This window comes from Felis catus, chromosome C1 (assembly GCF_018350175.1).
Source record: "Felis catus isolate Fca126 chromosome C1, F.catus_Fca126_mat1.0, whole genome shotgun sequence".
NCBI lineage: Eukaryota > Metazoa > Chordata > Mammalia > Carnivora > Felidae > Felis > Felis catus.
In genome coordinates, this window is record NC_058375.1 from 150887749 (window position 1) to 150906644 (window position 18896).

Here is an 18896-nt window from a genome sequence, read left to right on the forward strand (position 1 = left end):
CTCCTAGCCTCCACCAAGGACATATCAGGATCTCCAAGGTGGACAATACATAGTTGGAAAAACAAGCTGCTCATACAAGTTGGATTTTCTCTTCCCTAACTTCTGTTCTTTTCACTTTCTGAGTTTGAAGATGAATGGAGAAGTTGGTCTCCATGGGCCTATCTGTAAAATTCTATGGTTTTGTTAGTGAAAAGTCTACTCCCTAGTGATGATTTTTTTCCCTAGAAGTTATCAGTACTTCTTCATTAACACTTACTTAGGATGTGGCTATATTTTCCTATGATATGGGCCTTAATTCTGAAGTCTTTAGAGTTGTAAAATAGAAGTAGTGTGGATTAACTGAGGATCCCTTTCTTTCCCCACTTTCCTTTTTACTAAGCTAGCGTTCATTTCATTATCTTGGATCAGAGAACTTCAGAGATATGGGCTTCCTTGCACTCTAGAAGTAGAACATAGTCTGTTGAAACTCTGGCTAAGTCCTGTTACACCGATAGGAATAGTAGTTCTAGCATATAGTGAACACTCAGGAATAGTTGTTCCAGCAAAGTAGCTATATGGTTTATCAATATACATTATAGGAAAGTATTGCTTAAAAGTCATTTAAAATACATACTATCTTATTTTTATTTTGGCTCTTGGAATAAAGAGTCAGATGTTTTCCTAGTTATATTTGAATTCTTTTTGAACAAATATGAACTGGATGACTTAGAATTTCCTAATGAGATAGAAATGATCTGTCTAGAGAGGTCACCACTTTTATCCTAATAAGTTGTTTTGATGCTTTATTATGGTTATGTGAGTGGAAAGGGAGCTTTTATTTATCAGTCCATGGTAGAAAGTCAAGTTGGGCCCCAAATTAGCAACTTGCCAGTCAATGTCTTGTTATTTAAGTCCTTAGAATCATCTCTACGTGTGCACAAAACTGTCACTCAAATATATTAATCTTTCTAGTTTATAAAACAAAATATTTTCTTATCAAGGTAAGAGTTTATTATAAAGATTTGTATTGAGACGGTAAACAGATAAAAGGTAATAATAATTCCACCTATCAGGAATGTTGTGGAAAATTTTGGTGTGTTGCTGAAAATAATTTAATATTCACTCCTGCCGATTAATGCTTTTAAAATCCGGTGAAAAATTTCTTATCTCAGATAAGCTATCTCAGTAATTGTCACTCATACTCTACTAACCCCTCTGCATTTGTTAACCTTTGTACTCAGTCTGGGATTCAGTGATACGTGGGCTTCATTACTTAAAATACTCTAGATTTATAATCAATTCTAGGAAATATGTAGTCACTAACAACCATTATCAACTTCTTTTCCCTACAAAAGACCTCCTCTCACTGACACATCTTCTCCCATGGATTAGTTAGAGAATTTTCTACCCCTTTTTTGTTGATACTTTTAAGGCAAAAGGGTATATGCTTTTTGTCAGATTCATTGTCTCTTCAGAATGCTTTAGTATTTTAATAATTGCTACTATCAAAATACTTTCCCTATTATTTGTTGGGAAATCAGAGAAAAATATATTTTAATTTGTGATAGCGTGTGCCTTGCCTAAGTTTCTCAGAATTAAAATATTGAACGTATCTGTATGACCAATTCTTGGTGAGTCAACAATGACTTTAATGTCTGATTTTGTTAATGCGTAGTTCAATCTCACTAAGGCATATCAGTTTCAATGTCATCTTACCTGTTTTTAAAGACCCCATGTACTCACAGCAGGACATCTAGGACACCTTATTAACATCTTCTTGTTTGACTTATGTCTCCCATGGGGATCTGGGAATGAAGTGAATTGCCTCGAAGTGTTAAAATCTGGCTGAGTTGGTTGGAGTCCACCTTGGACTAGTCTGATAAGAAGTTAGCATCTTAGGTGAGATTCTTAACGTCCATTAGACTTGCAGCACTGCAGGCTGTATTTTATATCAGCAGCCAGGTGTGGGCAGTGACACAGGGCTGGGGAGATCTCTCTTACCGGCCCAGGGATCCAAGGCATTCAGTGCAAAACCTGGCCAGCAGCCCGAGCGAGTAGGAGCCATGTGACTCTGGTGAGTTGGAGTGTGCAATTGCCTCCTGCTTCAGAGCTACCTGATCCGAATACTAAGCAGAGCGAGTGCCGGGCTGAGTGTAGGACATTGAAGACACTGCAGAGAAAGGTGCTTATTCCAGAGGCGTTACAAAACATGGAGATTAAAGACCAGGGAGCTCAAATGGAGCCGCTGCTGCCTACGGTAAGAGACAACCTGCTGTCACAGATTAACCGCGTTTGCTGCAAATCCTGTCAGGCAAGTGGTCGGCTGGCTAGATGCAGTGAACGTACTTTTGGGGTGGTGGATAGCTCCCACGACATATGGACAGGGGTCTCCTCCCATCTCGGGTGACTGAAATGCATAACGCAAAGCACATGATTTTTTTTCCCCCTTCTCAATATGGATGCACTACGGTGATGAAATGTCTCATGTTTGCTGCTGTTTGAAGAGATGGCTAGGTTTTAGCAGCAGGGACAGCTGTGTGTCTCTCTCCCAGCCCGTTTCTGCCTATCTCTGTTTCTTAGGCTGTACAGTGGTGGCTGAAGACCCTGCAGAGAAGCCCCCCTCCCTTTTTATCATATTCCATTCATGATAAATTTCCTCCCTATGCCTCATCCCCCTGGCAGTGAGGTAAGGGGATCTGCTGCTGTTGCAGCTCTAGAGATTTAGTATCTGCAGAAACCAGGGGAAAGGAGAACAGGAGGATTGTGTGTGTGTGTGTGTGTGTGTGTGTGTGTGTGTATTTTGTCAATCTCTCTTAAAAGGAAATATGTCATGGTTCACATACAAAGAAGGTATGCATTTTGGGGGGACAGGCTGACAATTCAGCTTTGAATATCTGAAAGGTTCATGAGTTGTCATTTAGAAATGTCCTGCTTATTTCTGGGTCTTAAGCCAGATCTAAATCTTGGGTAAGTAGTTGGTTTCCCTATCCTCTCCACAGTCTCTGGGTGGCTCACAGACTTTGTAGCTCTTCAGGCAACATCTTTCTCAGCCTGGGGCAGCTGATGTTACTGTGTTCAAGGAAAAAAAGAAAAATAACAATAACAACAACAACAACAACAGTATTTTCTTGATGCAACAGAGATGCCAAATGCAAACTTCCAGCTGTCTATCAGCACTATCACAGCTCAGAACAGCAGAAATCTCCTCCCTGCTCCAAACCAGGAAGAGGGGCTGCTCTCAGCTCTCTGTTACTCAGGTTGGTGACCCACCTTGCAGAATAGGGACTGAGAGCAAGCTGTCCACTTCCACGTCCATTTCTAGGCTGTGAACACGTCTTTAAATCAAATGATACCTCGGGGAGTGGGCAAATTCTGGGCCACTGTATTTTTAGGGCCTTACCTCTCCTGCTGGGCTCAAAATCTGCAAAAGATGCCAGTTTGCATCCCGGAATTGGCTGTGGCTACTGAGCATGCTCAGTTCTCCTCAGGACGCTAGATTTGGGCTGGGAGGGAGCAGGAGGATGGGAAGAACGCAGGCGTCACTACCAAGAATGGAGCCTAAATAAAGGGCGGGGGCTGTGAGGGGAAAAAAGGAAGCATATCAATTAGCCTGCCTGCTTAAAAGTAGAAACATTTCTCTGTGGATCAAAGTGGAGTTATTTTATAAAAATGAGAATAAAATATTTGTCTCTCTTCCCTAACTTGAATAGATAAATAAATTAGGATTCTGTGGGTACTCAGAATAAAGGATGTCAAGAATGTCAGAGAGAACTATCATTCCTTGGATGAAAGGAAGGGACTATACACAGGAATTGAAGGATGGAGATTTAGGAAAGGTTAAGTTATATGGAAAAACCCCCTTTTTTAGGGGGAAGGGGTTTGGAAGTTGGCCTAGAAAAGCACGCTGAAGTCAGTTTGATGTGGCATATGAGTTGTCACTTCTGGGAACACTTACAGGGTTTAGGACCAAGTGAGAATTAACTGGAAGACTTTAAAAGAGGATAGCATTACTTGGTTAGATGGGCAATCAGTGTATGGCTTAAAGGAGCAGAGAAAATAAAAGTTTGGCTAGAAAACAAGGTCTATCATCAGTCTGATGGAAATTTTTGAGGAGTCAAAGGTTGCATTTTATGTGGATAATGGCCAGTACAGAATAGTTACATAGTTACATAGTTTAATGGCAAAAGAAGATCATGTTAGCTGTTGATTATATGAAAAATAAACTTGAGAGGCTAGAATGGATGCTGAATTACTGGCCTACTTTTATACTTCTATAGTATTTTCAGCTTCAATTGCTTTTATGACTTGTTTTTTAGTTTTCAAAGCAGTCATTTTAAGTAAAGCAGATTTTATTATTTTAATTTTAAAAATGAGAAATTGAGGCATAGGGACTTGGAATAACTTGTCTAAGGTCACACAGTATTGAAGCCAGCACTGGAATATAGGTCTTCTAAAACTAGTTCAGAAAGAAAAGCACTATTTTTTTTTAACATTACATTATTAATCAGGCTTATCATAATCAGATCCTGGACTGGAGTTTTTATACTTGGAAGAGGGAGGAAGAAATAGCTTTTGACTCTGCTTTAGAAAATTAATCAGATGACTTTGCAAATAATTCTGTAAATGGCAATATGGCATAATATTTAAAAACACAGTCTGGTAGGTCACAGCACTGCTATTTTCATGCTTTATGATCCCGGGGAAGTGATAAGCCTCAGTTTCTTCAACTGAAAAATGGGAAGGGAATGGTACATATGTCTTGGGTTTTGAGAAGAGTGAATCAAATAACGTATGTGAAATATCTGTCATTTAGTAAGTGCTCAATAAAAGTTAGCTGCTAATAGGGAGGAAAGGGAGTAAAAGTTTCTTTTTAAGCTTCCAAGGTTTACCTTCATTTTAGTGTATATAAAGTACATTTTAAGGGTGTGAGTGAAGGAGGTCCTGACATGTTTCCTTTTTTTCTCAGTCCTCCTTAGGGAGCTTTACAGATAATTTTCTTTTGCTGAACGAGGCATCATAGCATTTATTGGCCCTCATCACTCTAAGGGTTAAGACATTCAGCAATTCTAGGCTCAGAGTATAGTCTGGCTTTGATAGCACCTGACCGATACATCTGAAGCTATGGATCAAGCCGTGTTCAGAAGATTCCTTCATTTATTAAAAGCCTACTTTTGGCCAAACATGTTCGTGGGGCTGAGAATATAGCAATGAACAAGATAGACAAAAACCCTGTCCACATGGTGCTCATAGTCTCTAGCTAGTCTAGAGATAGAGCTCAATTTAGCTTTTAGAGAAAAACTGCTATTTTCTCCTCAAATAATCATTGTCATAAGTTTGAGATGGGTAAATATGAAGACTATTTGTGATAGTAATGAGGGTGGTATCCCTTTAGTAAAGATGGAATTAATCTTTTGAAAGTATGAAGCCAGAAATTTAGGACTGCATAGGACTTCAAATTTGTCCTTGACACTGAGTGTTGAGTTTGCTTCTAGGAGTAAATTACTAGACCACGGAAGAGACTTCTAGGAGAGTAGTTTTATAACAAGTATTTCTATCTCATGCCATTTAATATTGGGTGATATTTTAGTGGTTCCATGTTGGATCCCTTATAAAATTCTGATGTCCTAAAAGGAGCTAATTTTAAGTTGAACTTGCTTGTAAAACTGCCCTGAGGTATGGAACTAGAGTAAAGATCACTTTTTAAAGGTAATTTATTGGTGGAATAGAGCTCCTTTTAAAATGGTAATTCTAGATTCCCAAATGGCCCAGTTTATTGCTTTATTTGTGAAAAGAACCTTATGAAAAATCTTCTATGTTATTAAATGAGGGAAAGGGGGACTAAAATGTCAAAGTAATGAAAAGAATATGTAAGTTGGCTAAGTAATATTGGTATTTATATTTTATTTAAATGGTGATTTAGATTATAGTACTAATTTAAAAAAACATACTCACATAGTAATATGTAGGAAGCAAAATGCAGTATAAGAAATCCTCATTTTCCCCTTTATGACTTGAAGTTTTACTCTACAACGGTGAGTGACTATAAAAATAAAATGTACATATGGGATGCCAAGGTTGCTAATGAGTGGTAGAATCTAAAGCCTACAAGTATTGTTTATGGTAAAAATACTGAAGGCAGATGAGGAAGTGAGATAGTCTTTGATGGAGGCTTAGAAAATATCTGGGTAAAGGTCTGGAACTCAAATAGAGTTAGTGAACATGGCCCAAAATAATCACACTTCCAATGTATCCCAATAACCTTGGGATGATGATTAATTCAGAAGTATAAATTGGGCATAGACCATAGTGCATTGCAAGATACTTCAAGTGAATGGAGAAATGTGGGTGCCACTCTCAACACTGCTTTGTAGAGAAACTCCACCCTTCCCTTCTCCTACCTCATAGGATACATGACACGTGATCATTTGGCTTTCTGTGAGGATACCACTCTCCATCTATATAGTAATATTAGTTAATTTTTATTTATTGTAGTTAAAATAAGTGTAAATTAAAGTTCTAATATATTGTTCCACTTAAAAGAGTTGTCTCAGATACTCTTTGAGGTTATGTTGCTCTTATTTAGAAAAGGGGAGTAACTAGTATTTAATGCATCTGTTTTGTGGAATCATAAATGTTTTGGTCTGAAAAGGACTACTGAGCTCAATTGCAGGTTTTGGACTAACTCATTAATTTACTTAAATGCATGATGAAACTGAACAACCAAGAGATAAGAAGATGTATTTAAGGGTATGCTGCTTACATTAGTTAATGGCAGAGCTTGGCCTAGAGTCCAAACCTCTTTATTTTTTCCATCGTTGTGTAGTCCCGCTTCTAGCATAGAGTAAACATCTGAGTGCTAAGTTAAATATGATGATGGTAATTAGACAAGTTTTATGAAGTAATAATAGGTATTGTCTCAGGCTCACTCTAAGCACACACATCTTTAGTCTTCATGATAATCCTGAAAGGTTGCTAATGTTATCCAGCCTTACAGATAAAGAAACTGAGGCTGAGAAGGTCAAGTAAGTTACCCAGGTTCCCATAGCTAATAAGTACTGAGTTACCATTTGAAAATATTACATCTAATTAAAAAGTGACTCTGTTCTTTTTAATTAGAGCCAATTTAAAAAAAGGAATACCGTTATAATATGGACTTTTTCATCTACCTCTTCAAAAATGAAAGTACTATGATATAAGATGTTATAAAATGTAAGGCACTGCAGGCCACATCTTACATGATTCCACTTATATGAAAAGTTCAGAATAGGAAAATCCTTAGAGACTAAAGTAGATTAGTGGTTGCCAAGGCCTGGGGCAGAATTGGGGGAGTGATTGCTAACATCTATTGTTTTTTTGTTTGTTTGTTTTCAGTGTTGGAAATATTTTGGAGTTACATCGTGGTGTGATGGTTACATAACACTGTGAATTATACTAAATTGTATACTGCAAAATGGTGAATTTTACCTAAAAAGTATTGCAAAAAAATAGGCAAGTTATTTAACCTTTATCACTAACAGGGAAAAAGTTGAGGATCTAAACAATTCTTATATCAGTCCTATTTATATAAATCAAGAAAAGAGCAAATGAAAAATTCGTGAAGATTCACAACACACACACACACACACACACACCCTAGATCATGTCTACCACAAAATGTATTCTTTTTGTGAAGACAGTGCTAAGGCTAGTCAGGGTTTCACTGAACTATTTGCAGACCTAGAGGTCTTTGGGAATATATCCTCAAAGCTGAGTTAAGAGAGTATATAGCATATCCTATGTACGAGAGAGGAAGAGAACTATTTCACTTGGGTCAAATTGTTATTTTTTTTCTCCAGAGCATTTTTCTGAACTTTCTCTTGTTATACATTAAATTTTAGCATAAGGAACATCAAAACAACTAAATTTCTAGGAAAATACTTTTTTCCCCATTATACCTCATTTTGTGTGACCAACATTTTTTAAAGGTCATTGTTGGTTTAGCCTCATACAGTATTATGTTACTGTATGGTATAATAAGTCAAAATCCAAAGGAAACAGATTAATTATCAATCATATTATACTGATTTTCAAAGTATGTTTCTTGTAAGATCTTATGATGCTTAAGGAGATTTTTTACATATCATAATAAATGCACCATATATATATATATATAATTTACATGTCATAAAATTCTGTTGCAAGTGTACAATTCAGTGATTTTCAGTAAATTTATAGAACTGAGCAACCATCACTGCAATCCAGTTTTAGAACGTTTCATTGTCCCAAAAAGCTTTCTCCAGTCCACGTGTAGTCAATATCCACTTTTGACCCTAGGCAATAATTAATCTACATTTTGCTGATTTCCTTTTCGTCTCTGTAAATTTGCCTTTTCTGGACATTTAATATAAGTAGAATTGTACAATAGACAGTCTTTTGCATCTGGCTATTTTCACTTAAGTGAAACATTTTTGAGATCCATTCATATTGTAGCATTTATTAGAAGTTTGTTCCTTTTTATTGCTGGAAAGTATTACGTTATATGGCTAGCAGACCTTCTTTTGTTTATTGAGACTTTAGTCATTTGTATAGTTTCTAACTTTTGGTTCTTATATATGGTGCTATTATAAATTTTCATTTATAATTGTTTCCATGTGGGCATATATTTACACTTCTCTTGGGTAGAGTCCTATGAGTGGAATTATTGGATCATATAGTAAGTTTATATATAATGTTCAAAGAAATGGACTCTTTTTCAGTGAGACTGTGCCATTTCACAGGTACCATCTCTACCATAATAGAAGGGTTTAGCTTTCTCCACATTTTCGCCAACACTTGATATTGTCTTTTTGAATAGTCATTTTAATGAGTATAAAATGGTATGCTGTTGTGATTTTGATTTGCAATCTCATAATGACTTATTTTCTTAGTCCATTTGTGTTACTATAACAAAATATCATAGACTGGATGGCTTATTAACAACAAAAATTTATTTTGTGCATCTTTGGAAGCTGGGAGGTACAAAATCAATGAGTGGTATGTTTGGTATCTGATGAGAGCCCATTTCCGGTTAATAGATAGCCATCTTTCAGCTATGTTCTCAGATGGCAGATGGAAAGGGGAGCTACCTGGGGCCCTCTTTTACAAAAGCCCCAATCATTTCCCAAAGGCGGCTCCTCCTCCTCCTCCTCCTCCTCCTCCTCCTCCTCCTCCTCCTCCTCTTCTTCTTCTTCTTCAAGTTTGTTTATTTATTTTGAGAGAGAGTGAGAGAGAGCTTGTGCATGTGTGAGTCAGGGAGGCACAGAGAGAGAGGGAGAAAGAGAATCCCAAGGGGGCTTCACGCTGTCAGTGAGGAGCCCAGTGCTGGGCTTGATCTCACAAACTGTGAGATCATGACCTGAGCCTATCCCAGGAGTCGGCCACTTAACCAGCTGAGACACCCAGGTGCCCCAGAAAGGCCCCATCTTCTAATACCATGACTTTGGGGGTTAGGTTTCAATCTACTAATTTGGAGTATGTGTTTGGGGAAACACATTTGGTCTATAGCACTAATGATGTTGGACATCTTTTTATGTGCTTATTAGCCATTTGTATATATTCTTTTACGAAATGTTGATTAAAATATTTTGTCCATTTTCAAATTGATATTTGTTGTCTTGTAAGAGTTTTATATATATATATATAGTACATATATTGGATATAACTTTTTTGTCAGAAATATGATTTGCAAATATTTTCTGTCTGGCCTTAACTTTCTTGATGACTTTTGGAATACAGAAGTTTTTAATTTTGACAAAGTGCAATTTATCAATTTTTTCTTTTATCAATTGTGCTTTTGGTGTTGAATCTAAGAACTCTGCCTAAACCAAGCTCATGAAGAGTTTTCTTCGTATGTTTTTTCCTAGGAGTTTTATAGTTTTGGTTCTCACATGTAGATCAATGATCTATTTTGAGTTAATTTTTGTGTATGGTGTGAGTAAGAGTCTAAATTCTTTGCATATAGATATCTAATTGCTCAAGCACCGTTTGTGAAAAAGGCCACCTTTTTTTCCATTGGATTTTCTTGGCAGCTTTGTTGAAAGTAAATTGATTATCAATAGAAGGTCACTTTTTCTGGGCTCTAAGTTCTGTTCTGTTAATCTATGTGTGTTTCTTTACCCTAATACTACATTGTCTTATTATTGAGACTTTATAGTAAAATTTGGTATCAAGTATTATAAGTCCTTCCACTTTATTCTTTTTCTAAATTGTTTTGGCTATTTTAGGTCCTTTGAATTTTAGGATCTACTTATTGATTTCTACAAAAACCCTGCAAAGATTTTGATAGGGATTGTTTTAAATTTACAGATCAATTTGGGTAAAATTGCCATCTTGGCAATACTGAGTCTTCCAAAACATGTACGTGGACTGTCTCTCGACGTATTTAGATCTTTAATTTCTTATGGCAGTGTTTTGTAGTTTGTTTTTTTTTTTTTTTTTAGTGAGGACTTCTATGTATACAAAATGACACAAAAATTTCTGGATGCCATGTATATATGCGTTCCTATGTTAAACTTAGGCCATTTTCAAAGAGTTTAGGACTCCAGAAGTCTTCCAAGAAAATGGAAATAGAGATTAATCTACAGACTTAGTAGGGTAGAGTGAGAATGTATTACAGCCAAGGACTTGGTATGGTTTTGATCTAATGATGAAGTCCTCATAAGAGTATCATCAATACTTGATCATTTATCATGAAAATTATGCTCTAAGGATTTAATAAGCAAGTATTTTTTAGAAGAATTTTCCCGTTGCATATTGAATGTGTTAGGTTGCTGGAGTGCCTCCAACATTTATTTTTACCTATGCTTATTCTTGCTTATTCTGAGAAACCAAAATTATTTAGAGAAGGCAATTGCTTTCTAATGACTTTTTTTGACTAATGAGGCTTTGATATCAAAGGTGATAACCTAGTCACATTCCAGAAAGCAGGTGCCATAAAAAGGAGTTAGGTATATAATAACTACTGGAAGGAATCAAAACATAGCTCTGCTTATGAAGCACATTTCATTTTTGTTAGATTCACTCTGCTCCTTTCATAAATACAGAGGTGATTTCCTGTTGATATTTAAGCTGCTTTTGGAATAAGCCTATCAAAAGTCTTCTGATTTGTTCAGAAACAAGACTGTGGTAATAAAATGGAAAAACATGCAGACATCAGGACCTAGAACTAATGTATAATTTGTTATTTAAGTGTATATAATGTACTTTGTGTTTTATTAATGAATAATGTTATGATATAAATACCTATAAAAATCTGATATTATATAATTTTACAGAGCATTTCTAAGAGATATTATTATTATTATTTACAAATAAAGGGATTATTATTGAAACTTCACACTCAAGAAGCACCTGTATCAGAATCATCAGGAGGGCTCATTAAAAATGCAGGTTCTGGGCCTTGCTACTCAAGTATGAAGAATATCAAGGGGATGGAACCAATAAACAAGCAATATAAAGAACTCTCTAGGTGATTCTCATGTACACTAAAGTTTGAGCATATTTACCTTAAAAAATTAACTGAAAAATTATAGTATGTCTGAGTTATTTTAGCTGTGGGAATGCTAGAAGACCAAATCTTGCAAAAAAAAAAATAAATGGGGATATTTTTTATAGATCATAATGGATTACAAAATTGCTGAGTGCTCATTTTACTCATTTAGCATTGATTACATATTACATATCACTTTGTAATTTATATGTGTATATAAAATTATTTTTACTCATATATAAATACACATAGATATGACTTGTTTCCTTGATTAGAGTGCTAGATTCTTAAAAGCAGAGTCTATTGTTTCACAGAATCTTGTACTACTTTCTAACAGAGCTAAGTGCATGCAAGTCCTTCTTAAACATATCATGGGTAATACATTAAGCAGCAACACTAGTCGACCTCAGTTGTCAAGAGCTTAAACTTTAGAGTCAGACAGTTCTAACTGTTCCAATTAAGTATGTATGCCAGCTTTGGCAAGTTTCCCAGCTGTTCAAAGCCTCACTCTTCTTATCTATAAAATAAGAATTATGACAATAATAGTAACATCTACCTTGCAGGCTTGTGAGAATCAATTATGTATATAATTATGTACATACCTTTATATATGAGTTATAGTGTTTGGAGTAATTACTCAAAAATTATAGCTATCATTGTTGTTATTACTATTGGCATAATATTTCTCTTTGATTGAAAATAATTTCACCAAAGATTTTTATACCCCATATGCATAATTAATTTGATAATGAATTATTGATTTAATAATTCTTATGTAATAACTTGATTTATCCATTTGACAGTAATAAGATGCAAGCCAATAATATATCTGGTAAATATAATACGTTCCTTTTTCCTAATTATAAAATTAATACTTATATTTTAGCATAGTTTAGAAGCATAGAAAAGGACATATAAAAGAAAACATTCATTTTGTTATTTTTTGGCTTTTTATTTTGAGATAAATTTTGCACTTAACACAGTAATTGCAAAAATAGTACAAAGAGTTCCCATATACCTTTCATTTGCTTTGCCATAATATTAACATCTTACATAATTAGAGTTAACAATCAAAACTAGGAAATGAACATTAGTACAATTCTATTAAATAAACCACCGTATTTATTAGGGTATCATATGTCATTTTTCTGTTACAGGATCCCATTTTGTGTTTAGATATCACTTCTTTTTCTTTTATTTATTTTTTAAGTTTGTTTATTTATTTTTAGAAAGAGAGCATGAGCAGGGGAGGGCAGAGAGACAGGGAGAGGAAGAATCCCAAGCAGGCTCCACGCTGTCAGTGCAGAGCCTGCTGTGGGGTTCAAACCCATAAACTGTGAGATCATGACCTGAGCTGAAATTGAGTCTGATGCTTAACTGATTGAGCTACCCAGGTGTCCCAATGTCTTTTTAATCATCTCCATTTTGTGAGTTATTCAGTCTTCTATCTTTCATGACCTTGACACTCTTGAAGTGTACGGGGCATTTTTTTTTTTTTGTAGATTATCTCTCCATTTGTGTTTCCAAGCTTCTCAATGAGATTGAGGTTATGCATTTATTGTCAAGAATACCACTGAAGTGACGTTTCCTTCTCAGTGAGTTATATTAGGGGATAGATGATGTCATTTCTGGGTATGTTAACCTTGATTATGGAGGTGTCTGCTAGGTTTTCTATCTGTAAAATTAAAAATTTCCCTTTTGTAGTAATGAATATCTTGGAGGAGATACTCGAAACTATAGCAAACATCCTATTTTTCCTCAATCGTTTGCCCACAAATTTTAGCATTCATCAGTTACTATTTCCTGTTTATTATTTATTTATTACTGTGGTATTTGCCTAATGGTGATTTTCTGTTTCTTTCATTCTTTCTGCATTCAGAAATTAGGATTTTTCTATAGGGAAGAGCTGTCACTTCTCTTCCATTTGTTTATTCAATTGCCTATTTCAGTATGGACTCAGAGATATTTATTTTACTCTATGGGCCATATCCCAGCACTCTCAATTCCAGTTTTATTGTTCAGATGGTTTCATCTTTGGATATTAGGAGCTCCTTCAACTGGTTCTCGTCCTTTCAACATGCTTTCATTTGTTTTTGAGCACTTCCTTAGTATCTGACCCCACAAGATTTTCCAGGGTCATCCTGTATTTTCTCTGCCTCAGCCCTGGGATGGGTCATTTCTTTAAGGAACTACTAGGCTAATTTTTGAGGCTATTTATAAATATTGTCAAAATTCTTTCCAGAATGATTGTATAACTAGGTTAGATTTTCACTAGAAGCCTCACAGGTATTTTTAAAATGTTGGCAATTGGAAACATTTTGCTAACACTTTCTTTTGTATTCCATTTCCAACTTTGCTATAGGTAGTGTTTCTCTATGAAGTGGGGTGTTTTTTTTTTTTTAAATCACAGTTCAGAAGAATGTCGAATGATTTGGAAAATTATCAAATTATTACCAAAATGCTGCTTGTGATTACTAGCCTATCTTTTTTATATTTATGCATGGCTTCTTTATACAGTGAAGATATGCATGGCTTCTTTATACAGTCTGGCCCCATCATTACAGACCCATACTAGATACCTTTTTGGCCGTGAAAATTTTCAGTCATCTTCAAATGCATGAAATCGTTCCTCTTCAAAAACCACAGACATTCTTTAAACGTTTTTTTTTTATGAATGAAGTTTGGAGAGGTCCAATTCACAAGGCATTTCAATGTTTTTATCCTTCTTCTCAGCTCTACTGTTTATTAGTTTTTTTTTTTAATTTTTTAACGTTTATTGATTTTTGAGAGACAGAGCATGAGCAGGGGAGGGGCAGAGAGAGAGAGGGAGACACAGAATCTGAAGCAGGCTCCAGGCTCTGAGCTATCAGCACAGAGCCCGATGTGGGGCTCGAACTCACTGACTATGAGATCATGACTTGAGCCGAAGTTGGATTCCTAGCCGACTGAGCCACCCAGGTGCTCCTGTTTATTAGTTTATAATAGGCACAGGTTACATTTGCTGTATTAAGACGATTCTTATGTACAGCACTTTCATCTTTATCACTCTGTAAGAAGAGAACTGTCATTCTTATTTGAACCATCTAGGACCTTTCATGTCATCAGAGCCATGTTCAAGAAGTAACTGAAGATCCTGGTAGATGACAAACTTGACAAAAGTAGTATTCTAGACCTTCCAATAGGTTGTCACTTACGTAAAGCATGGTAGTTTGAACTGTGCTCATAAGTCTGATTTAATATTTTTTTTTCTCCTTATGTGGCTTGAAAAATATAATTAGTTCTTAAGAATGGAGATTAGGTTAATCTACTTTTAAATCAAATAATCTGGTAACAGTTATACAACAGTAATTGTTTTATGTTTGTCTTGGTATTGTAAAGTGGTACTTTCTATTTAGTCTTTGACATAAATATCCATTTAAGTGGTTATCATAAGAGCTAAACAACAACAAATCCTGAACATCCACTCTCTTAGCCCGATATTAGAAAATTTTCAGATACCAGTGCTAGTGTAACAAGGAGCTGGAACCTCCAGTACAGACCATTTCTGTGATGTAAGGTAATATAATATTTTGCCAAATCTTTGCGAGGACAAAAATGCAGAAACGGTGAACTTAATATCGCCTTTGTCCATTTAAAAAATCAATGAAGCTTTCTCATAATTCAGGAAATTCTAACTGTATTCATTTAAAACATTCTCAATCTTGAACACAGCTTTAAAAAGATCAACCTTTCATAAAATTACATTAAGTAGCTTATAATTTCACTTGTTCTTTTTTATGATTTAAAAACCATGTCTTTGTAACATACTTAAACTTCATTATCTCTCTTAGACTAGGAATACTGAATTATATGACTTTCTCATCTAAACAGATTTCTCCCATCTTTAGAGATGGTTGCATGATCTGGCATAAGTTATAAAAGGGCTTATATCTTTGATTCCTTAGGCTAGTGATATATCTCAATGCAAAATATCTAGTAATCTCAGTTCTCTTGATTTCCAGTAGGTCAAATATTTTAGAATGAATTCTACCACCTTTCACGGTTACATTGAAACTTTTGACATTAAAATCAGTTTTTCTTGGAAAAAATATACTTTCCTGGTGTTTCTCTTGGTTCAGAAAATATCTTGAAGAGGGAATGAAAAGACTTTAAAAGTTTATTGAATCTCTGATTGTTCCATTAAACAATAATTTGGTGATTGTGTTTCAATAATTTATAAACACATATTTATATTTATCTCAAAAAATAACCTGCATCTTTAGAAAACAAGAAGCAAGAGTGCTTAACAAAATGCAATTGAACTCTAATACAAACATTAGTATATGAATGGCTCATATTTTAATGAATCTAAAATTTTAATTAATTCAGTTACATTAATTACCTTAATGGCAACCTCCCTATTAGATGAGAATGGAGGAGGTAAAGAAGGCTTTCCTGTCTTTTAAGAAATGCAGCAAAGATTCCATCCACATGGGAAGGTATAGTAAACTGTGCCAATCATGGGCTTAGGAAACATTGTGCACTGTTTTGATAATAATGTCTGTGCAGACAGTCCATGTAAAAGGGAGAATAAGATCAGTACAAATAAGACTCAAAGGTAATTCAGATTATCTTTTTAAGTCAATAGTTTCAGTATTGCCCTTTTAGGAGATGGTCAGTCAGGTGTGGCCACAAGAGGAGACACAGGAGGACCTGAGGAAAACAAAAATGTCCATTCGTATTGACCATTCTTCAAAGAAAAAACAAAGACACAAACTAAACAAAATAAAATTTATTAAAGATTTTGGGGACTTTTTGGACTACGGTTTGAAATAACAACGAGGTTACAATAAGATCAGAATAGATGGATCTTAATCCATCTAACGTTTCACAGTGAGTGATTTAGGCTTGAGAGAGTTAGAGACCATTTGATTTTCAGAAGTAATAATTGAATACTCAGAAACAATTGAGGAGGACATAATGCTAAGTGAAATAAGCCAGACACAGGAAGACAAATACTGCATGATCTCACTTGTATGTGGAATCTAAAATAGTTGAACACTGGGGCGCCTGGGTGGCTCAGTTGTTTAAGTGTCTGACTTCGGCTCAGGTCATGATCTCATGATTTGTGGGTTTGAGCCTGGCATAGTGCTCTGTGCTGACAGCTCAGAGCCTGGAGCCTGCTTCGGATTCTGTGTCTCCTCTCTCTCCTCGCCTCTCCCACTTGTGCTCTGTCTGTCTGTCTCTCTTTCAAAAATAAATATTTAAAAATAAATAAATAAAATAGTCAAACACCAAGAAGCAGAGAGTAAGAGAGTGTTGCTAGAGGGTGGGGAGGAGAGGGCGTCTGGAGGTGTGGCTCAAAGGTACAAAAGTTTTAGTTACGCAAAATAACACAGGGGAGCCCAGGAAAGCCTCATTATACTGACAGGTCTCTGGAGAGGAAGTCGCTAGTGCTGTGCAGGATCAAGGGGAAGCTATGGCTTTTGGTCAGATGGCAGAAGACAGGTTTCGGAAGGTGAAGAAGAGCAAGGACAGGTTTAGGCCGGAGCCTTTATTGGGAAAGGCAAGGCAGGGTGAACACTTTAGAATTGTCTAATTTGAATAATTCCTGTGGGCTTTTGGAAGCGGTCTCTGGTCGCCTGGTACTTGGCTCTGAGATGATTTAGGTTTGGTTGGTGACTTAGATGAGGAGGAAGTTGGTGGTATAGATTTGGGGTTGGTTAGTTTGCATGTGAAGAGTATGTTTGTAGGCAAGGTGTTAATTATCTTTGGGATTTAGCTAGCCCTGAAAGGGGCAATCTCTCCCTGGGTCTGTAAGGCCCCAAATGCCAAAGCACCAGTAATATAGAAAATAGGAAAATATAGTTACTATACTTGGTTCTGTGATGAATGGATGCCAAGTAGATAAAAGTAGAATCTACAAAAAGATAGAACAAATGGATATCCTGTATCAATCTATAAATTCTCTTTAAAAAGGAAATGGAGAAAGAATCCCTGTTGGGCTAGATGTGACCACCCACTTTATCTGTGTCCATGTATAGGAAGGATTTTGGCAGTTCCCTGTAACTTTTTCTCTCATAGTTTTACATGCTCCCATGAAACTATGGGCTTTAATGGAAATTTGATTAAAAATTGTAGATATACCTATACTATTTTTTATAACACACAACCTCTTGTGATAATATTTGCCCATAGCTAACATATAGCTGCTAAACAAAATATAATAATGAGAATATGTATAGGGAAGACAACATATAATTCTCTTTTTTAATGTTTTATTTATTTTTGGGGCACCTGGGTGGCTCAGTTGGTTAAGTGGCCGACTTTGCCTCAGGTTATGATTTCATGGTTTATGAGTTCGAGCCCCCCATTGGGCTCTGTGCTGACAGCTTAGAGCCTGGAGCCTGCTTCAGATTCTGTGTGTCTCAGTCTCTCTGCCCCACTCACACTCACTCTTTCTGTGTCTCTCAAAAAAATGAATAAACATTAAAAAATTTTTTTTAAAGTTTTTATTTTTGAGAGAGAGTGCATGTGTGTGAGCAGGGGAGGGGCATAGAGGGGGACAGAGGGTGTGAAGGGGGCTCTGTGCTGACAACAGTGGATGTGGGGCACCAACTCACAAATGGTGAGATCATGACCTGAGCTGAAATCAGATGCTCAACTGACTGGGCCACCCAGGTGCTCCGAAAACATGTAATTCTTATTAGCCTCCCCCTGATTTTTCTCCCCAGCCATTTACAAGTACATTTGAAATTATTGTATGTTGGTCTGACTTTCCATTTACAGATTCCTTTCTGATAAGCCACTGCCGTGGTTTTATATTATATGAATAAAGATACAAGTGTTCACCTTTGATTATTTTGGATAAAGCCTGTACAAGAAAACACAGTATTGTTTGGACTTTGTTATATTTTCAAGAAGTTAAGATTTTTATAAAATGTAATATTCCCAAAGAATTTAGTTTTGGCTGAACATTCAAGTTGAAAACCAAGTAAGGGAATTTTACATAAATCTGAGAGCCAGTCAAAATAAAGAGCAGTGAACATTTATCAAATGCAGAGAATGTGTTTGGAAACTTTTAAAATCTTACTCATTTTTGTTCACTTGAATTATATGCAAAATTCCCTTTAATATTAGGAAGGATTTACCTTTGGAAGAGGGAAAGAAAATAGCCTAAGGAAAAGGTGATGATATAATTCAATAGAGATAACTTCTTTTAATGTACCTGACTATTCTGTGAATTGAATCAAAGTTTTAAAAAGTTTAACAGAAGCTTAAAGTTCCACTGAATGTAATAGTTAACTATATGTAAAATTTACCGATTGCCCCATATCTTGTAAAAGTTATAGTTTTATAAACTAGTTTCTAGTGCTAGTGGCTTTTTTGAAAAGTGTATGTAATTCTGTGATCTGTTTATAATCACAGCTGG

The 18896-nt window shown here is 35.7% G+C and overlaps 1 protein-coding gene across 2 annotated transcripts in view; it reads left to right on the forward strand.

Moving 5' to 3' along the window:
* SLC4A10 (solute carrier family 4 member 10) overlaps positions 1–18896 on the forward strand; it is a 314478-nt gene that overhangs the window by 17270 nt on the left and 278312 nt on the right. Inside the window, exon 1 of one of the 2 annotated variants that reach the window (XM_019838163.3) lies at positions 1962–2236. The exons of the other annotated variant lie outside the window; for it this stretch is intronic. Within the exon in view, the coding sequence (XP_019693722.2) occupies positions 2189–2236 (48 nt within the window). The 5' untranslated portion in view covers positions 1962–2188. Of the gene's footprint in view, positions 1–1961; positions 2237–18896 lie in introns of those variants that run through there. 2 annotated transcript variants of the gene reach the window in all.